Consider the following 22,852-nt stretch of genomic DNA (forward strand, 5'->3'; position numbering starts at 1 on the left):
ACAATTGCTGAATGGCAGAACAGGCAGACCATCTGGATTTTCTGTTTGCATTTCCTCATATCTATTCTTCCTTCCTTGCCCTGTTCTATGCCTCCAAAAGCAGAGCTTTTTGGAGAGTATCACCTGGACTCACCACAGCTTGTTTCATTTCCATTTGTGTTTGGACAGTGGGAAGAGAAGACTGGGGGCAGGAGGAAAGAGGTAGAATATGTTTTCTACTTAATTTCTCTGTGTGAGACTAATGATCTAGCAGTGTCCTTCCACAGTTGAACTCTTGACCAGAGGCCTGTCTTTTGTGGCTCTAGCTCATGGAGCTTTCCTCCTTTGCATGTTAGCCCAGATATGGTATGGACTTTCCACTGTTACTTGTCATTGATGGTTCAACCCCAGCTTCACAGTTGGGATGTCACAACTTGATGGTTCTCTTAATCCTACCACACCCTTTTAAAGAGTATATTCATTAATATTTCTTCCATTGAACTGAGTAGAATTTCAATTCCCAGTGGAAATCCAATGGATATACTTTAAACTGTACACCTACATTATACTCTGGTATATATGATATTGTTAACAATTTTTAAATAGAAGTGAAAAAAGCAACCATAGAATATATACCTTGGGAATTAAGAGAAATCTAGATACAGTTATTGAACATAATGGAATATCGGTAAGAGGCTTGAAAGAATTTATTTCAGCATCAAATGACATAACTTCAGGTGCTTGGGTGTCTCAGTTGGTTGAATGTCTGACTCTTGATTTTAGTCAGGTCATGATCCCAGGGTCATGAGATTGAGCCCCATGTTGGGCTCCAGGCTAGACAGGGAGCGTGCATAAGATTCTCTCCCTCTCCCTCCTTCCCTCTCTCCTTCTCTCTCTCTCTCTCTCTCTCTCTCTCTCTTAAAAAAACTATATAACTTTAATGGGTGTGTGTATTATTTCTAACTATGAATTTGTGAACGTGTGTATGTTTTTACACACACACAAATAGGTGCTTTTAATCATTTTGCATGGTAACATAATGATTTCATGTTGTTACATAGCATTCATACATCTCATTTTTTAAAAGTAGGCTCCACATGCAGCATGGAGCCTAGCTCTGGGCTTGAAATCCCAGCCCTGAGATCAAGACCTGAGCTAGGATCAAGAGTTGGACAATTAACCACTGAGCCACTCAGATGCCCCCATATGTCCCATTTTTAAAAGCTGTATGATTTTTCTGCAAGTGTATATACAGTGTCCATTGTTGGATTTTTTTTTGCTACTATCAGTAACACCATGATAATCAGCTTTATATAGATGTTTTATATATATATAATATGTTGACTGTAAATACTGGGTTAAGTGAGTTAAGTAGTACACACATTTTAGAATTGATGTAAAATCCTCAACTCATTAAAAGTCCTTCCCCCTAAGACAGTAAAATTATTAAATTTTATTCAATAATTATAAAATTATCCCTGTACACCATAAAGTAGTTTTAAAAAACCATTTTTGAAAATTCAAGTTTTGTATAATATATTTCCTTTTAACAGAGATGCTTTCCCAAGGAGTATGAATTTCTCTATTAATCTGAGAATGAGGTTCAGCCAAGAACCTCGGTCTGTAAAGGAAGGCATCTAGTGGCACAGTTTGGGCTGAGACCAGAAGCTCTTCAGTATTAAGCTATTCTGGAACAATTTCCCAAGCTATGGGAACATGGTCTAAATTATAATCTTACACTTGAATCATGGAGCATGCTTATAGCTTGGGCACAGTTTGAACCAGCAGAGAACATCACTGATGTTTATACATTCTCCCACTTCTCCCCAGCCCCTGGCAATTCCTAATTCTGCCTTCTCTCTCAATAGATTTGTCCTGTTTTGGACATTTCACATAAATGGAGTCATGCAATGTATATAGTCTTTTTACTCTGGCTTCTTTCACATAGTATAAGGTTTTCAGGTTTCATCCAAGTTGTGGCATCTATCAGTGCTTCGTTCCTTTCTATGGCTGAATAATACTCAAATGTGTGGATGTGCCACCTTTTGTTTATTCAAAATTGATGTATATTTGGGGGCGCCTGGGTGACTCAATCAGTTACGCTTCTGACTTGAGCTCAGGTTATGATCTCATGGCTCATGAGTTCGAGCCCCACATTGGGTTCTATGCTGACAGCTCAGAGCCTGGAGCCTGCTTCAGATTCTGTGTCTCCCTCTCTCTCTGCCCCTTCCCACTCACGATCTGTCTTTCTCTTTCAAAAACAAATAAATATTAAAAAATTTTTTAAATGAATGGATACTTACATTGTTCCTATCTTTTGTTATTATGAGTAAGGCTACTATGAGCTACTGTAAACAGTTGTCAGGTATATATGTGGGAGTGGAATTACTGGGTCATATGGCAACTCTGTGTCACTTTTTGAGGTTGAACAAATACACAATGAGGCCAGCGGTGAGTAAGGATACCAATTTCACTGCACACTTGTATAGTGGTTAAGAGCTTGGGCACCAAAGTGCCTGGGTTTGAATCTCAGCTGTGCCACTTCCTAACTGTGGAAGCTTACACAAGTTACTTAAGCACTGTGCCTCTGTATCCACATCTCTGAAATAGGAGTAATAACGTTATCCTTCTCATAGGATACAATTTAAGCAAGCTAATATGTGTAAATTACCAAGACAGTGTCCGGCATGTAAAAAAATGCTGTATGTCTTACTATTACTGTATTACTCTTACCTATAATTATTGCATTTTGTTTTGTTAATGTGATAGTTGAAGAAAGTGATGATATAGTTTGCTGAGGTATGCCATTGAACTGGAGTAATCAGAGATGACAGTAATTAAAGGGGGCAGCAGAGTCAAGGAAAGCTTTTTTCAGTGGGGTGGTGGTGGGGGAGATTATATTTCAGAGTGTAATGTGAATAAAACCAAGGCTTCACATGGTTCAGTCCAAGCATGTAAAGGCTTTCTAAGGAAACATAAACTGACAGCTGAAATATTGAAAAATAATACCTAATCTTTCTTTTTAAAAAAATTTTTAAAAATGTTTTATTTATTTCTAGGAGAGAGAGAGAGAGAGAGACAGCGTGAGCAGGGGAGGGTCAGAGAGAGAGGGAGTCACAGACTCTGAAACAGGCTCCAGGCTCTGAGCTGGCTGTCAGCACAGAGCCTGACGCGGGGCTCGAACCCACAAACCGCGAGATCATGACCTAAGCAAAAGTTGGACGCTTAACCGACTAAGCCACCCAGGCGCCCCTATACCTAATCTTTCTTAAGAAGTTCCTACAAATATGCTCAGCATATTTAGCAGACTGCCAAGATCTTCTCTATATATTTCTCTCATTCTCAATTTTTTTCACTCACAGTAGCTATTTATATTTCTCTTCCTTCTCAACTATGAGGTCTTCATACCACTAGACTAAACCCTGGCTAACTTCCTCCTTCTCTAGCCCAGGCAGCTCGTATGACTCTGTTCTCTGCCTATGACTCTCAGCCTCCTGCACCTCTGAGCAATTCAGCATGAATACCCTTTTTAAAACATTGAGAACAGTCCCTGAACTCTGATGAATAAAATGATCCACTTTGTTATCTATTCCCTTTCCTTTGCAGCTCTTCTAAGGAAGGGCACAACATACGTTTTTGCTACCCAAGGACACCAAGAAACCATACTCAGACCTCAGTCTTAATTCTGTTTCTCCTCCTCCTATGGCCAGCATCTCTGGAAATGCTATACCACTTGGCCAGCTATAGACCCATTGATTTCTTCTAAGTGAACCTGGGAGCAAGCATTTCAATGTTAGAATGTATTCTTCCCCATGCCAACTCCCCACCTTCCCCTTGCCCTCCGTAAACACATGAAAAATGATGAGCTAACTGGGTTAAATCGTTTGTGGTTACAGTAGGCATTAATTATATTCTTTACCAAAACCAATCAAATGAGGATTCTTTCCAGAATTATTGTAGTCTGTGAAACACAGGGTGACAGATACCAACCCTACTCCACCAGAAGTAAAACTAGGACTACCTTTCCAACCCAAATCTAGGCCTACCCTCACGGGTTATGGGGAAACTGCTAATCTTCCCCGCCCATCTCTCTCTCTCTTTCTCTCTCTGTCTCGAAACAGAAAGGCCTTAATGTCCTTTCAGTAAAAGGTGGGGAAAAGAAAAAAAAACCTACTTCTCATTCTATTATGATGATGAGTCTGCAGTCATGAGTGGCAGATTAAGTAGGTTCTCAATCCAGTGACTTGGATGTGACTATAACCTTTGAATAAATTAATCCTTAAATAACCAATTATTCAGACTAGAAAACAAAAATCAGTTGTTTCCTTCAAAGGAGAAGCTTTGAAGATCTTTAGATATTGAGAACTTGCGTAGTTCTTGGTTTAAATCTAAGTGTGAGTATAATATAATACTTCTAGAGGCAATTCCAAAAGAGACATTGGAACTAAATCATGCCCTTAAATCAAGTGAAATGACTCAGAGGGGACTGTTTGACTTATACAATGTTCGCTTAGGTAATTTTTAGACTAGGATATTAAATCAATAAAAAAATATTTCCTAGTACCCTCTAAAGGGGTATCTCCGATTATAAACTTTATTTTTAATGGTCTTCATTTCATTTATTGAGATACCTTAGAATTAAATTATTTCCCATAGAGTCCCAAAGTCCCACAGCATTGTTCAAGTCATAATTATTTATGAGGGTTTATTAATTCTTGAGGACAGGGGACATTGTTGGAGATCTCATCTTTGTTTTCAAGTGCTAGCCGCATGGGAGCTCCCCTTTGAAGGCTAGATAGAACTCTTCACTTGGCCAGCCCTTCCCCGGCTCAGGACAGGGAGGAAAGAGACAAATACAGTGTAAGCAAGAGAAGCATCTGAACATGGGTGTCAGGTGATGACAGCTTCTACTCTCTGGCCATCCCCAAATGTGAATTACTCCTGTATTTTAAACAGTTGTGTGACCAGGGCAAAGTGTTCTCCATGAAATCTGTTTGGCACAGATGTACAGGTTATGAGTAGATGGTGAAGGAAGAGGCAGAAGTTGGCGGATGGGAACACAGAGAGAGAGAGAGAGAGATGGGCATAACACGGGGCAGTAGTTTACAGTCGCACACAACCAAAAATAGAACGTGGAGACACATCTGGACATTGTCTCTCATATAGTAATAAAACGCATTTGTAAACTTTGAATGCAAACCAAGCAGGTTGTTGATCTTCTTTTATTTTTTAATGTTTTTCTTTCTGAGAGAGAGAGAGACAGCGTGAGCAGGGGAGGGTCAGAGAGAGAGGGAGACACAGAATCTGAAACAGCCTCCTGGCTCTGAGCTAGCTGTCAGCACAGAGCCTGACGCAGGGCTCAAACCCACGAACCATGAGATCATGACAGCTGAAGTCTGATGCTTAACCGACTGAGACACCCAGGCACCCCGGTTTTTGATATTCTTAAAGTCTCTTTATTTTATCCTGTTTGTAATGATCAAGAAAGTTTATGGGAAATTGCTCCTTCACCAGGAATTTGCTAATGGCACTTCAAGCCCAGTTGTTAAGAACCTGGGATCTATACTTTTAAGAACAGGACAAAGAAAGATTATCTCTCTTGTTTTAGGGACAAATGTGGAAGTGGGATAGGCAGAGCTAGACGAAGGGTGGTAATGATACCCATTAACCAAATTAGAGGAAAGGGTGTTATATCTGCACTTGCAAGGAACTCTTGTTTCAATGTTTTCCTTAAATGTTATACCATCAGTTTTAAAAATTTTAATGTGCACATGAACCAGCCAGAGATAGTGTTGAAAACAGCCAGAGATGGATACCCAGGACCTGCTCCCGAAGAATTAGATTCAGCAGAGACCTGAATTCTGTATTTAAACACCTACCCAAGTCAACTGTGATGTGAGTGAACCCCATGATGAATTTTTTCCTCTAAAAATGAAGAGAGTAAGAGGGGCGTGAAAGGGTATGGCAATACTGAAGATGATCTGGATGTCTTGTGCCTCACGTTCAGCTTCCCACTGGTCTCCTCCTGTCTCAGCACTTCTCCGTCTGCCTTACCCAAATCACAAAGTCAGGATTGGTTTTTTTTTAGGCTTTTTAATTTTAATTCCAGTATAGTAGCATACAGACTTTCATCTATTTTTTGAAGTGATAAAGTCTCTTTTTTTCTAAACACATCCTTTTTTTGTTTTTTTGTTTTTTGTATCTGCAGAAGATATCAAAAACTTCATTAAGAACCTTGATAAGCTATATGGGAAATGAATGGCTGAAGGGTGCAAACAGGTGGGCAGGATGAATAAGATTGGCAGTCATCAAATTACTAATATGTAAATCACTGGGCAGCAATCTGAGTAAATACTTTCCATTCCCACCATCAAATTCAGAGAAAGGCAAATTCCATTCACTGTGCCTTCTCTGTTGATCATTATGTACAGCCTGGACATTCCTTTAGTAAAACAAACAATAAACTAAACACCCTCTCTCCCCCCTCCCCCCAGTTTTAAAAATTATTCATAGATCATAGAGGATATTACTTAATCCTGACTACCATTCAGTAGATTGGTTGCTCAGGATAACTTAGCTAGTTAGTGGCAGGGGCCTCTGGAGACAGGTTTTTTGTTTGTTTGTTTGTTTTTTCCTCACACAATAGTCATGACCACTCACAGGCCATGAAATCTATGTCCTGGATCTTAACTCTCATTTTTAGAAAAATGAAAGATAAAATAGAAAATATCAGAGACATTAAAGTTGGGATAGCACTGCCATATTCCACTATGTGGCCTTAAAAAGAGATTTGAAAGAGGGAGCGTCTCAGCTCAGTCCCCAAGTCTATTTACAGTTTTATTGAGGCTAAAGAGAATTCCACACTCTACCAGATTTTTAGGCAGTATCATCCTCAGTATTTTTGTAGGTTAAAGAATAAAAACAGGTGATAGTCTGAGAATGTAAAAAGTCTTAGTTGGGAAGCAAATGTCATAACCAAGGCAACAGACATCTCGATAGATATTTATCCGTTTTGCAATATTTTGAATTACATTTGAAATAAATGAGCAGGAAAGTCAAAACAATGAAGAGTACACGTTATCAATTTAAAATTAGAGGGAGAGACACACCACAGGGCGGGAGAGACAGGGAGGAGAAGGACAGGGAAGCACCTAGGAGTCCAGCAGTGGGGACGCTTAAGTTATGCCATCACCCTCTGAGCCTGTGGCTTTTAGCTGGGCTCCTCCATCCATCTGGAGGGGTTTCCTCATCTTCACCTAGAATGTGCCAGCCCAGCCTGGACCCCAGGATGGCAAGACAGTAGGGATCGAGAGCGTTCTTAAAAGGTGTAACTGGCGATGGGAAGTTCTTTTAATGTCAAAGCAACTGAAGTTTCATTATGTCGAGGAACTTTGAGGAAGTCCTCACAATTCACGTATTAAAAATATATTTCCTATTACACACACACCTACTTTCTAGAATAAAAACCAAAGCCACATGGGCCTGCCAGTTTACTTTGTATATATATTGTGCAATTACGTCCACTTAGGACAGAGAGTTCCCTCATCTTGTGAAAAGGTTTTATCAGACGCGGTGTGGCGGGGGAACCGATGGGCAGAACGTCAGGTGTCCGCATTCCGAAGATAAAAGCCGTCTGAAGTCTCTATAACTCGCTTCAGACCTGTTTTTCAACCTCTGTTTTACTTTTTTTTTTTTTTCCCAACCTTTGTTTTAAAAGAATAGGTGGGAATTATTGGATTGCTTTACCATGGAGTCTTTTCTTTTTAACAACTGGTTTACGAGAAACTGGGCCGCTATTTTCGCTTTTGGTTTCCTTTCTGCAAGAGCGCAACTGCCGGAAGCCTGCCGTGCCCACGAGGGGCGCCGGGCGCGCGCGCGAGCCCAGGGGCGGGGCCGCGGCCGCGGCGGGTGGGCTGCCCCGCCCCCGCCGGCTCTTTAGCGCTGGGGCGGCTGCGGCCGCGGCAGGAGCTCCGGGGCCGCCGCGCGCAGAGCCGCCGTCAGCCTCCCCGCCCGCAGGTAGGGAGCGTGCTTCCCGCGCCGAGTGCCAGCCCGCGCGGCTCGCTGCCGTCCCGGTGCTGCTGGCGCTTTAAATACGTGGCTGGTGTGCGCACCTGTCCTTTGGGATGGAGAGAGGAGGCGGGCGAGGGAAAGGGCTGCTGGTTGGACGGAGCGGTAGACCCCGCCACCTGCGTAGGTTAATAGGAGAAGCTAACCGTCTGACCGGTCTTGAGGCGGGGTGTAGTTTTGACTCAGTTTTAGAAGTCTGTGTTTCTGCGCCTTCCTGAATAGGGTCCTGAGGTAGGTAGCAGGGTCTAGAGCGAAAGTCCTGGGCTGCATGTCGGACACCGGGGTCCTCGGACCTCCTCAGCTGCACACTGAGGAAGTCATACACCTGCAGTATCTCCTCAGGACCCCCTTCCACTGTAAGATCCAGGAGGCCTCAGTACAAGTTCTTTGTGCTGCCTATTCTGAGGATGACATGGTCTTTGTCTTATAACACAGAGAGTCCTTCAGGTATCATTGTTCCACTTTGTTTGCACCTAAAAAATACCTTGTATGATTTTCTATGGATTAAACAGTCTTCTAAAATGTGAAATATATACACACAGTAAGTATGTATATATCTCTCTGTGTGTGTATATGTGTGATGTATATGTATGTGTGCATATAGATAGAGTTTTTTTAATGGCTGCATTCCATGTTACTGGGCAACCAAACAAAATTAATACCCCATGCTGGACATAAAGATAATTTACAGTGTTTAAGTATTCTGGTCATTCAGTGAACATCATTGCATATAAATCTCTGGGATACTGCTGATTATTGCCTTCAGATCAACTCTTGTAAGTTTACTTAGGCTATGAGTTTAAATATTTTAAAAGGTTTTTCTTAAGTTTTAAAAAATGTTTATTTTATTTGGGGAAAGGGATAGGAGAAGAGAGAAGGGGAGAGAGAGAATCCCAAGCAGGCTCCACATCATCAGCACAGAGCCTGACACGTGTCTCGATTTCCACCAATCATGAGAGCATGAGCTGAGCCAAAATCAAGAGTCAGGGGCTCAACCCACTGAGCCACCTTTTGAGGCAAATTAAAAATAACCTTCAAGATAGTGCCACTTTCCACTGGAGTTGCCAGCAGTTTGTAAGAACTCTGATAGCCTAAAGAGAAAATGAGCCTTTTTCAGTGGAAGAGAGTGGGCGGAGGTTACAGGACAGTAGTTGGCGTGTAGTCTTGCAGGACGCCACAGAAGTACTGTTGGGGTTTGAAGTCACCTGGGAAACACAGAAGAGGGTCTCAGGGTGACTGAGGGAAAGGAGTTTGCGCACAGGATTTAGTTGGGTTTAATAGGGCAGCTCTCTTGATCTATTAATAGGGTGGATTTTCATCTTAGATTGTCAAACTCTAGGAAATTTTATTTGAAAATCAAATTGTAGTTCATTTACATCAGGTAAAGGTCAAAGAAAACCCTAAACCAACAGCTATCAAGACACTGCTTACTCCTACTTATTGGGAAAGGAAGCTTGAATTCTTTGCAGTCTTTCCCTCCTACCCCAGCTACCCTTGGGAGATGCAGGGGTAGCATCAGTTCCAAAGGGTTATATCGAGTTCCCCAGGCACAAACCTGCTTCCCTGTCTGGAATGAATCATCATTTCTTACCTAGTTCACATTTCCTTGCTGTTTGAATGCTCTTGTCTGGGAATCCAGATAAACCATCATAGTTTCTTACTTGAGGAAGATGTCAGTGTTCTTTTAGACCACCTGCCCTGATGTTCTGGAGAGAATCCAGAGCTGGCCCCACACCATTAGCTCAGAGCCGAGTGTGGGGTTCAAACTCATAAACCATGAGATCGTGACCTGAGGGAAATCAGGAGTTGGATGCTTAACCGACTGAGCCACCCAGGCATTCCAAAATGTTCTTTGTCCTTGATCAATAATTCCACTTGGGGAAATCTATCCTCAGGGCCTACCTAGCCTAGGGCCCAGCACACAGTAGGCACTTCAAAGATATTTGCTGAATACACAAATATGTATGATATTCTTAAACAATCTTATACCTAACTATAGGGGAAGTAACTATTATGGAAACACTAAGATACTTAGGAATATCATTCAGTAAAATGGAAAGTATTTATATCATAATATTAAATGAAAAAATGAGCGTCAAATGTAAGATACGGTTATAATTGTTTTTAAAAAGATTCATAGGGGAAAAGACTAGAAGAAAAATATATGCTAGAATGCTCATAATGGTTGCAAGGTTTCTCAGTCTTAATGCTGTGGACAGCGTGGCCTAGACGCTGCTGTGCTGTGCAGGCTGTCCTGTGCTCTGGAGGATGCTCAGCGGCAGCACACCTGCGGACCAGCAGTCCTTGCCCCCCCCCCCCCCCGCACTTTGACAACCCAGAATATGTCCTGGTGTTAGTAGAGGTTTCCAGTGGAATATTGGGTGATCCTGCCCTTCTTTTCTCATTTTCTACAGCGTGTTTATATCATTCTAATAATGAAAAAAAACAAAAATATCATTCTCCCTCAACTCTGATGTTTGAGGTTTCCGAGTTCTGTCCCTTCTGCTACTCTGCCTCACAGACCTTCTGCAGCTTGGCAGGGTGAAATGCTTCACTAAATTCATTTTTATGTTTTTCTGATAACTAAAGGGAAACCTATCCATTTATTTGAAAATGTGGACACAGAAACACCAGAGAGATCATTAATAATCTTATCTACCTTTGTTTTTTTTTCTTTTTCTCTCATTCTTTCTTTTAAAAATTATAAAAAGGTGAAAACCTGCTTATCATCCCTTTGATTTCACTCCTAGAGATCACCATTAGCGTGTTGTTATGGAATTTTCTGGATATTTTCTATGTCTAAGCACATGTGCACGTGTGTGCACACACACGCGCGCGCATACACACACACACACACACACAGGTTTTTCTTAGTTTTCGCTATAGTAGATTTTTGCTACATGTACTGCTCCACAAATTATGTACTACATCTTTACAAAGTCAGTACAATTCTATCCTTAGTGGTACTACATTGTATGACTATAACAAAATTTATTTAATTCTTTAGGCTCACTGCAGTATTCCCCAGTATGGAGCTAATATTAGCAATATCATCACTTTACATGTATTGTTTATGTATGTGTTTTTGTAAGATATATGTCTAGGAGAAGAGGTAAGAGCTCATATGTCATATACATTTAAAATTTTAGTGGAAATTACCAAATTGCCATCCCAAAAAGGTTATATAACTTCACATTCCTACCATTAGTGAGAAAACCCATTTGTTCATATCCTTACAAACAATAAATATTAGGAATCTTTATGATTTTGGTCAGGTTGATAAGTAAAAAATAGTACCTAATGTAAACTTACACTTTTTTTAAATTGTTGAGATTGAGCATTATTTCCTATGTGTAGATGTCATTTATACTTCTTATTTGAACTGTATGCTAGAACCTTTTGCTCATTTTCTTTTGGGTTATATGTAGTTTTTTTACTGATTTTTAGGAGCTATTTATAGGTTACCATAAACATGTGTAGCATAGGTTGATCATTTGTGAGTTTTTGTATGTATACAAGAGGTCAAAGAGACCTTAAGAGGGAAAGCTGACTTCTTAAAGTGTGTAAATATATGTATAGTACAAGAGGGAGAATGTGTTAATAAAGAATAGAATCTAGGCAGATACCACTGAAAGACTGCCTGTGAATCATTCACATCTTAGTATGAATTGGTTGACTCCAACGGTTTCTCCTTCTCACTCCTGCTACTAGTAGAATAAATTTTATTGAGAGAATAGGATTTATAATTTGGAATAAATGAAGGACAGATGAGATTTCTGAAGGAGGGCACCTGGGACAGAAGTGGCATGGTTCGGATAGTGATATGGAAGGCTTGAGTAGTTAAGGATAAGACGAAAGTATTCAGGTGCTATGGAGAAGGAAAAAAAAAAAGAATTAAAAGGTGGGAGGTGTGGAAGTCAGACCCTCCTTTGAAAGTTTGCACAGGGCAGGTTTGGATTTCTGGATATGTTCCACTGCAGAAAAAGCATGAAATAGTTGAGAGGGTTTAGTGTAATATTTTCTTCTTGGCTTCTTTTGAGTTCCAACAGAAGTTATTTTCAGGCCTTGTAATTACATTTAAAGATTCTGGGAAGGGAAGGAAAAATAAGATAAAAAGAGAGAGGGGTACAAACCATAAGAGACTCTTAAATACAGAAAATAAACAGGGCTGCTGGTGGGAGGTTGGGTGAGGGGAGGAACTAAGTGGGGGATGGGCATTAAGGAGGGCACTTGTTGGGATGAGCACTGGGTGTTGTATGTAAGTGATGAATCACTAAATTCTACTCCTTAAATTAAAAACTAATAATCAATATTCTCATCATAGTAACCTTTTCCATTTGGCTTTTTATGACTATGGGATATTAAGTAAAGGTATTAAACTTCTAAATTCCTTATTGCACTTCCACATTTACCAATCAGGCATTGTCTGGTTACCAGAAGACTATTTCAATGAGAAGTGCCAAGACCCATCATCATTGAATACAGCATTTTTCTTTTTGTGTTTTCCATAATTCGGTCACTCCAGAAAGATGAGGATATTTAGTGTCTTTGAATTCATGGCCTACTGTCATTTGCTGAAAGGTAAGACACCAGATCCTTTCATTAGGTTCTATATTTTAAATATTTTAGCCATAAGTTTAAAAACTAAAATAATTATTTTAAATGGATTTCATTCTTTTAGAGAGAAAGAACATTCAGTTTTTCTTCTCTATTTCATAAGCCCATTTCATTGGACAAAGACATAGGGAATATGGTCAAACTGAGAGAGAGAAAACTAATCCATTATCTATTTATCCATTACCCATTATCCATTTCCCAAGGATAAGTCCTGAAAATATCTGGGGAATTGTTGTATGTATGTACTTTTATTCATTTATTTTAAACAAGAACAGGATCATTATATCCACCTTTCTCTGCAACCTGCTTTTCCCAGTGAGCATATTCTACAGATGAACTATAGTGTACACAGGAAGTGTCAGGGTGACACAGTGCTGCTATCCTCCTGAGACCCTCCCTAAATCTCCGTACCCATGGACCTCTGGCCAGAGGGCTGACCAAAAGTTTAGGACAGTAAGAAGAGAGGACTATTGGGATCTATCATTCAGACTGTCTAGAAGACAAATGGGTATCCAGCCAAAGCACATTGTGGGTATAGCCATATGAAACCACACCTTCCTGGTTATAAATACACTGTCACTATGTCCTATTTCTACAGTAATATAGGTTTATGATTTGGGGACAGCACCTTGTTTAGTGGGTTTTACTATTCTAACTCAGGGGTGAGATCCAGGGTTCCAAAGTATGTTCCAAAGCCATTAGATAAAATACATATTTTAGGGAAGTAAGTCCTTGAGCATAATTATCACATAAGCGACCAGATAAAGTGTTTGTAAACCCAGTGTTCCATTTGCACATGTTTTGAGGAATTTCCCATCTTCTGAGGATTGGTCCTCTTTCTCTTCAGCATTTACGATCACAGTTTCCAAGGACCTGTATGTGGTAGAGTACGGCAGCAATGTGACAATGGAGTGCAGATTCCCTGTAGAAAAACAATTAGACCTGCTTTCACTGATCGTCTACTGGGAAATGGAGGATAAGAAGATCATTCAGTTTGTGAACGGGAAGGAAGACCTGAACGTTCAGCACAGAAGCTACAGTCATAGGGCCCAGCTGCTGAAGGACCATCTCTTCCTGGGGAAGGCCTCGCTTCGTATCACAAACGTGACCCTGGGGGACGCAGGGGTTTACTGCTGCTTGATTGGCTACGGCGGTGCTGACTATAAGCGGATCACTTTGAAAGTTCATGGTAAGAGTAATCACAGCTGAAGAGGGTCCAATCTTGATGAAAACCGGTCCCAGTGCTGGGAACGTTTCCTTCTTGGAAGTGTGGTGGCAGTCTGTTCATTCATTCCTTCACACACTCATTCAGTGAGCATTTCTTGAACACTCCTATTCAGCAGCCCCCAGAGATCTAGAGCCAAGCATGGCAGGGCCATTCTTCAGTTCTCCTAAAAATAAGTTCCTAGTCTTTTTTATTATTGTGAAAGTAATATATGTATTTGCAAATAATTCAGATGCTGTGGAGGGGATTAAAATGAATTACAAAAGTGCCCTTCCTCCCTTCACTGCCATTTTCCATGACATGCAAAGATGGCAACTCCAGGAATTTTTTATTCCACTAAAATTTCTTAAAATTTTATGAAGTCTGTCATCATTTTCCTTCCTTTATGCCTCTCTTTGTCAAGTCACAATTAATATGTTTGGAAACAAACCATACTGTAAGGTTCACATTCAGAAAGACTTGAAGTCAGTCTGTGAAGTCAAAAAATAATCCTACCAAATACAAAGAAAACTATTCTTCAGAGACAGTGTAAATTAGGCTCTCTGGGCATATATTCATCTTGAAAATCTGTACCACTGTTATCTTGGAGTGTTGCAGGGGAACTGTGAATATCAGCTTCCTGGGTACTGACCCACAGATATGTCATGAGATCACTTAGGTTCAGAGTTTTGCATTGCCACTAGCTAAGGAAAGGAAAACACCTTAAACACCTTAGTTGAACCCCTCTGCTTTCACTATTAAGATTCACAGAATTGAGACAGAAAGGATCCCAAGTAAAAGCAATGAATCCAAACTCCCAGAGTATAGAAATCTCCCCTAAGGGATCTTTTGCTGACATGCTTTCTATAGTGACACTCTGTCCGTAGGCCTGTTGAAATCATTATCTGATACTGAGCTGAAATCTGTTTTCTCTTGTCACAGTTTTGAGATTATCTGCCTGCCTATTTTGTTTACATGATGATCTTTTAGTATGTGACCAGAATCTAATCATTATCCCCTTTGCTCTTTCCATTCCTGGCCTACCTGCCTTCCACTGGAAGATCAATATTATGAGTAGAAAAAGTTTATATTTATCAGAAAGGGATAACTGATTGTTATGAACTCAAAATCAAAATTATATAGGAATTAGGAGAAATGCATCTATTTTATGGCACTTTACGGAGTTTCTGATTCTGGATCAATTAATGCTACTGTTGTCAAGAGGATGTCACTTGGCTTGGGAAGTAGATCTAATTTTCATTATATTTTACCATATACTTCCCAGAACAGTGTTATTCATGAAAGCAAGCTGGTGAGATCCCAGGTTGGAATTTTCAACTTTTTAGTCCATAACTGTGTTTCCCGGTGTTGAAGAAATTATCAAGACTTAACCCCATGAACAGCCAGCATGGCTGGATCTGGGTTGGCAAGAAAGAGCAAATCCCTGCAGTCAGGTAAAGAAGTGTAGGATATAAGTTTCTGCTTCCAGAAAAGAAGGTCTCTCATCAGCCATTAGGGGCTATGCAGACAATGGGTCAGTTGTCCTGTAGCGAGAATGGGTGTTCTTTTAGGTCCTCTGGGCTCTGCTGATCTGTGATTTTCTTTGCTCTGGTTCAACATAATAGGAAACTTTTTAGCCTTAATGGTTTTTCCAAGGAGGGGTTCCTGATGGAAAAAAGCAGATGAGCAGCCAGAGTTGAGGGTCTGAGTTATTTTTGTTTTGTAAAGTTTATTTATTTATTTATGAGAGAGAGAGAAAGAGAGAATCCCAAGCAGGTTCCATGCTGTGAGTGAATAACCTAACATGGGGCTTGATCCCACAAACCGTGAGATCATGACCTGAACTGAAATCAAGAGTTGGATGCTCAACTGACTGAGCCACCCAGGCACCCTGATTTGTTTTGACCATTCCATTTTGTGTTAAAAATTACTAAATTCGGCACCCTAGTCCCATCCCTCTTGTTGACATCTGCACACTATGGTCTTGGGTGTTGAGTTGAGCTGCACTTGAGAGCAAGCCAGCCACCAAGCTTCACATGCACTGAGGCAGTGTCACTCATGGAAATGTCTCTTTCATGAGCTTCGCAACTCAAGCAAGTTAGAATTCCTGAGTCACCTCTGTATGCAAATGATTTTGCAGTAATGCTGTCAGGCTCCTTTCCCCATCACTGTCAACCTGAGTTAATACAGCCTCCCCACAGGGAGTTTACTCACCCTGAGATTGTAAAGGTGAAGCATTTCAAAACTGAAATGTATAACAGTTTAGTTTTGGATTAACTCAGTTATTATGTAGTTACCCTAATAAAGTGCATTTGTTCATATAAACCAAGGATTCATTTTATCACTCCCCACCAACCCCATCTCTCCCCCAGATTTACCAGCCAGTCCTGTTTAGGTGTTCTCTATAGTGTTCCTTCCCATCTAATGAATCACATAATATACTCCTCTAACACATCATATAAATGCACCTGTTCTGTTTATTATCTCTCTCCTCTTTCTTGAATATATATTCCACAAAGGCAGATATTTTGGTCTGTTTTCATTCACTTCTGTATCCCTAGGACTTGGCGTACAAGACAAGTGTGACAAGAACACACACACACACACACACACACACACACAATATTTGTTGAACAGGGTGCCTCAGTGGCTCAGTTAGTCAGGCATCTGACTCTTGATTTCATCTCAGGTCATGATCTCATGGTTCATGAGATTGAACCCCACGGTGGTCTCTGTGCTAATAGCATGGAGCCTGCTTGAGCTTCTCTCTTCCTCTCTCTCTGTCCCTGCCTGGCTCCCACATGCACATGCACATTCATATTCTCTCTCTCTTTCTCAAAATAAATAAACATGAAAAAAACATAAATATACTTATTGAATGAATGAATGAAGTATTTCCTCAAATAGGAGAAGGCTAAATGTTTTGAAACGTGAACAGGTTTGAATATATGAACGTTTATTTCTGAGTCTGTTCATGAGGAATTGTCAGTACTTTCTGAAGAAGACTGCCTGAGTGCACTGAAGTGGAAGTAGTGAGGAGAGGAGGGGCAGCTCTAGTAGCTGTCATAGGATTAGTGACACTTACGTAGCGCCTATTATGTGCCAGGCCCTGTCCTGAGCATTTTGCCTATATTAACTCACGTAATCCTCAAACGACTCTATGGAATAGGAGCTCCGTCGTATCTAAGATGCATGTTTTCATATTTAACTATCTCTGCAATCTAAGTGCGTCTTTCAATAGATACCATCTTAGATTCATGACATGTATGGTGCTATTATCATTTTATGAATAAAGAAACTGAGGTCCAAAGAAACTAAGTAATTTACCCAAGTTCAGCTTTTATGTGGTAAAGCCAGGTTCTGAACTCAGGTAATCTAGCTCTGAAGTCTCTGTCCTTAATGACCAGATTTTACCCCCTGTATTTATCCCTCCAGGGTGTATATGAAGTTGTATATTGACTTCAAAAATACTGTGAGCTTTTCTTGTTCTTGATGTGACCGCTGGATTAGCACATGTGTACTCTGTATCTAGTAAACCAGTAGTCTGCAGATGTTCTTGGTGACCCACCCCATCAATAAAGTGGATTAGGTAATATGTGTGTCTATGTGTCTGTAGTTATAAAGGATGTGCTTGTGCTAATATAAAGGATATAGCATAAGAAATTGACTTTTTTAAAAGGTTAAAGAAGTTGAACATCTCTAATTTCATATGGTTCAACCTAATGTATTGTGCATTCTATAAATGTACAAAAATAGGGGGCACTGGGGTGGCTCAGTTGGTTAAGCATCCAACTTGGGCTCAGATCATGATCTCATAGTTCGTGAGTTCAAGCCCCACGTTGAGCCCATTTTTTAAAGGATGGAACAAAAGTTTAACGAACCATATTTTTAATGCCTCGCTAATTATGATGATTCACTATCATTAGCTATCATTGCTATCATTATTTCAAGGTGAAGTTCATTGTTAATAAAGGTGGATGGTCTTGACAATCTTGAGTTTTTGTTTTCAGTTTCAAGTGTACAATTTAGTGATTCAGCACTTACATACAACACCCAGTGCTCATCACAAGTGCCCTCCTTAATCCCCATCACCTGTTTCACCCATACCTCCACCCACCTCCTCTCTGCTAATCATCAGTGTGTTCTCTATAGGTTGAGTCTGTTTCTTGGTTTGCCTCTCCTTTTTTCTTTATGCTAGTTTTGTTCCTTAAATCCCACATACCAGTGAAATCATATGGTATTTGTCTTTCTCTGACCGTCTTGTTTCACTTAGCATAATACTCTCTAGCTCCGTCTATGTCATTGAATATGGCAGTATTTCATTCTTTTTATATGGCTGAGTAATATTTCTATTGTGTGTATCTCTGTGTGTGTGTGTGTGTTGTGTATATATAGGTCATATCTTCTTTATCCATTTATCAGTTGATAGGCAAATGGGCTATTTCCATAATTTGGCTATTGTAGGAAACAGAATGGAAGTTCTTCAAAAAGTTAAAAATCGAACTACCCTGTGCTCCAGCAATTGTACTACTTGGTGTTTACCCAAAGGATATAAAACTACTGATTCAGAGGTGTACGTGTACCCCGTGTTTATAGCAGCATTATCTACAGTCTTTAGGGTGTTCAATCCATCACCTTGTCAGGTCCAGTTTGGCATTTACTCCTTCCACTTCATAAGGTGTCATTCCTGCCATTTCCTTGTGGTTCATGCTTGAACTAGTATCTTCCATCCTCAGCTTCTTTGCAGAAAAACTTTTAATTAGTTGTTCATTTAGTAAGCAGTTAGTCTAGTTAAAAGTAGAGAATCTAGAAATCTATAATGGGCCCAGAATAAGTCACTATTCTCCCTTTGGTGTTGTAAAACTCCCGTCTTCCCGTAAGACCCTCATGTGGCATATGAAGTAAGCCCCAGTATCAATTGGCAGAGCCTTAGATTATTTCTTAATTATTATGATAAAAATATATATTAAGTGGAAGCTCTCATATTTTCTTCTTATACTCTAAGATATATGCCCTACTTTAGAGACTGATACAGTGGATATCTAACCATGAGTAGAACCAATGCACTCATTTATTGTGCCCTTAGAGGTATAGCCACATTTATATATATGCTTAGCATGAAGCAACATTCTCCTTTATTATTTCATTAAAAATTAGAAGAATAAAAAAGCAAACATTTTACCTTTAATTCTAATTTTACCATTATCTATGATTTTACTCTTGAAAATGAAATTGTCCAGAGATCAAGCTTTGTGCTATGTGAACTAGAACCTATTATGATAATATTATTGCAGGAGGATCAGTGGATGGGTTTATTTATTTATTATTTTGAAAGAGAGAACATGCAAGAGTAGGGTGGGGGTAGAGGGAGAAAGAGAATCTTAAGCAGACTCCACGCCCAGTGCAGACCTAGACGTGGGGCTCAGTTTCATGACCCTGAGATCATGACCCAAGCCAGAATCAAGAATTGAACACTTAACTGACTGAACCACCCAGCTGCTCCAGTGGATTTATTTTTTTAAAAGAATTCTGGAACATAACAGATATAATGTCAAGAACCCAAGTACTCATGAGAACCATTCTTTATGTGTTTTGAAATTATTATTATGTTGATATCCAGTGTTTCTATTAATGGTTTCAGTAAGAGCACAAAAACATCACATCATTATTTCAGTTTTATTTGTTTCTGGTTTTTTTGTATTAAATTTCTGTGAGTATATCTTATCATAAAGCCATTGTTATGCCTTTGGTAAAGGAATGGAGAGTTAAGGCTCTGGGTGGACCGCTAGTGATTACGCTGAAGCATTAGAAGTAAAATAAAGATTATGCCAGCAGAATAGTGGCTTGTTGCCATGCTTGTAATGAGAAAACATGAATAAAGATCTTAGGTGATGGAAATGCATTAAACAATCTACTATAATAGTCAGTACACATGGTATCTTAATCCTAAAGGGGTCCCAAACCAATGAGCCAAATTTTAATCATTGATCTAAAATTTAAATGTTATTTCTTGAGTGTAATAATTATTTAGGTGATTTATTAAAATAGCCAACATAGTGGTGCCTGGGTGGCTCAGTCAGTTAAGGCATATCACTCTTGGTTTCGGCTCAGTTCATGATCTCACGGTTCAGGAGTTTGAGCCCCGCATCAGGCTCTGTGCTGACAGTGAGAGCCTGCCTGGGCTTCTCAATCAATCAATCAATCGATAGATAGGCTTTAAATATAAAATATAACATAAAAATGTTCAAAATAGTAAGTAGCATGATATGGAATTCTGAATGAGCTCCTAGAATAGAAAAAGGATCTTAGGGAAAAACTAGTTAAATTGGACAAAGTGTGAAGTTTAGTTAATAGTAATGTACACACATTGGCTCCTTAGTCATGACAAATGTACTGTAAGATGTCAGAAGTGGGGGAACTGGGTAATAGGCATGTAGGGACTCCGCACTATCTTTGCCATCTTTCTGTAAATCTGAAACTACTTTAAAATAAAAAAATAAACTTTAATTTTAAAAAGCATTATCAGGAACACATAGCAGTTTTATAAAATCATATTCTTTTTATAATTAATTTCTGATCATTGACTTACAGTCGAAAAAGTGAATATTATGCTAAGTGAAATAAATCAAGCAGAGAAAGACAGATATCATGTTTTCGCTCATATGTGGAATTTGAGAAACTTAATAGAGGACCATGGGGGAAGAGAAGGGGAAAGAGTAGTTTCAAACAGAGAGGAAAGCAAACCATAAGAGACTCTTAAATACAGAGAACAAAATGAGAGTTGATGGAGGGAGAGAGGAGGGGAAAATGGGTGATGGGCATTGAGGAGGGCACTTGTTGAGATGAGCAGTGAGTGTTGTATGTAAGTGATGAATCCTGGAAATCTGCTCCCAAAGCCAAGAGCACGCTGTATATACTGTATGTTAGTTAAGTTGACAATAAATGAGATTTAGGAAAAAAAAAAAAAGAAAAAATAGTAAAACTAAAAGTGAATGGCACATAAAAATCAGATATTCTATTTATTAAATAAAGTCTAAGAAAAACATGAAGAGGTTCATGTTATGAAGATAGCTTTATAGCAGCAAAAAGAAGATATCCAGGAACCAATTTAAGAAGAAATGGGTTGGCCTTTAGTAAAAACTATAAAGCTTTAGTGAGAAACATACAAAGACTTGAGTAAATGGACAGACATATTTTATATTTGGATAGAAAGACTATTGGTTTCAGGAGGGTATTTCTCTTTAAATTCATCTGTACATTTACTTGGAGCCCAAATAAAATAGCAATATGATTTTTATGGCAAGGGAGTTGTTCCTTTAAGTTCAAACTTAGCTCAACTGTGAATAGAAGAGTTGACACAAGGGCGCCTGGATGGCTCAGTTGGTTAATCATCCAGCTTTGGCTCCGGTCATGATCTCACAGGTCTTGGGTTCAAACCCCGTATCGGGCTCTGTGCTGACAGCTCAGAGCCTGGAGCCTGCTTCAGATTCTGTGTCTCCCTCTCTCTCTGCCCCTCTTCCACTCATGCTCTGTCTGTCTCTTTGTCAAAAATAAATAAATGTTAAAAAAAATTAAAGAGTTGAAGCAGAACTAACAGGGGTTCCCCAGTGCTGAGACATCTGATCATTAAGCTTATTTCTCTGAGAACTAGCCTGAATTGATACTTTTTCTAATGTAGACAATGCCAAGCCACACACCTAGTTTTGTTCTAAATGAAAACCTTGTCTTCTTTTTGCTCACAACCTAGCCCCATACCGTAAAATCAACCAAAGAATTTCTGTGGATCCTGTCACCTCTGAACATGAACTAATGTGTCAGGCTGAGGGTTACCCCACCGCTGAAGTCATCTGGACAGACAGTGACTATCAAGTCCTGAGTGGCCAAACCACCATCACTAATTCCAACACGGAAACAAAGCTTTTCAATGTGACCAGCACGCTGAGAGTCAACACGACAGCTAATGCAATTTTCTACTGCACTTTTCTTCAAAGATCAAGTCCTGAGGGAAACAGTACTGCTGAGTTGATCATCCCAGGTAATATTCTGAATGTCTCAACTAAAATGTGTCTACTGCTATCCCCTGGCCTCTAGCATGGTGCCTGTTCATTGTAGGCATTCATGTGTTAAATAGATGAATGCAGATATCACACTATATTTACAAAATGCTTCCTCACCGCCACTTATATGAGTCCTATTGCTATTTGATAAACATTCAGCAAATATTTATTGAACATGCTCTATGTGCCAGGTATCAGGGACTTATAGAAGAATAAGACACCATTCAGGCTCTCCAGGAAAAAGAAAAGTTAAGAAACAATTAAGGCAACCCCATTCCATGTAGGCAATGCTCTTGTGGCTGGGAGTATATGAAAGGAAGACTCAATCCAGGAAGGGTTTCAGGAGTCCAGATTAGAGCACATCAGAGCTGCTCCTTTCTTTCCAGGGCTTCTCTGGCGGCAGCAAATGGAAGGTACTTTTCTATCCTATTCTAAATGATACAGGTCATTTCTCCCCATGTACCCTGCAACCCCAGATATAGTCTATGAGATTTCAACTCGAAGTAGTCTGCTGAGCACATAAGACAGAAGGGACTCAATTCCTGCATGCGTCATATTCTGTCTACAGTTATAACCTGTCAGGCAAGATTATCATAGGGGTTAATGAGCTATAGTATGTGAAAGGGATTTGAGACTCTTGCCTCTACAGACTCAGCTATTGTTTTCCTTACTCCCCTACAGAAGTGGGTAAGATGGGATACAGAGTCAGGTGAGAGGCTCAGACCTTTAGAGAGAGTCAGGAGAGCATGATGTTAACATAACCCCGGAGGTGTTCTGAGAAGCACTTCTCAATGCCCCCTCCCACTAGATGTTGCCAGTAAAGCTTCAGCTACTTAAGAAAAAAACAAGTAAGAGGGGCACCTGGGTGGCTTAGTCGGTTAAGCGTCCAACTCTTGGTTTCGGCTCAAGTCATGACCTCATGGTTTGT

At 39.9% G+C, this 22,852-nt stretch overlaps 1 protein-coding gene across 10 annotated transcripts in view; it reads left to right on the top strand.

Annotated features, from left to right (window-relative positions):
• The window catches only part of CD274 (CD274 molecule), a 64,269-nt gene that overhangs the window by 36,205 nt on the left and 5,212 nt on the right, over nt 1–22,852 (top strand). For 4 of the 10 annotated variants that reach the window (XM_039230844.1, XM_039230836.1, XM_039230838.1 and 1 more), the window contains exons 3-5: nt 12,466–12,627; nt 13,511–13,852; nt 21,615–21,902. In XM_039230844.1, coding sequence (XP_039086775.1) covers nt 12,576–12,627; nt 13,511–13,852; nt 21,615–21,902 — 682 coding nt within the window. In that variant the 5' untranslated portion in view covers nt 12,466–12,575. Of the gene's footprint in view, nt 1–7,693; nt 7,702–7,912; nt 7,996–8,083; nt 8,278–12,465; nt 12,628–13,510; nt 13,853–21,614; nt 21,903–22,852 lie in introns of those variants that run through there. The other 6 variants (XM_039230837.1, XM_039230845.1, XM_039230843.1 and 3 more) reach the window with 5 other exon arrangements.

Source organism: Hyaena hyaena, unplaced genomic scaffold, assembly GCF_003009895.1.
Source record: "Hyaena hyaena isolate Hyena2069 unplaced genomic scaffold, ASM300989v1 scaffold_51, whole genome shotgun sequence".
In the NCBI taxonomy this organism is placed as follows: domain Eukaryota; kingdom Metazoa; phylum Chordata; class Mammalia; order Carnivora; family Hyaenidae; genus Hyaena; species Hyaena hyaena.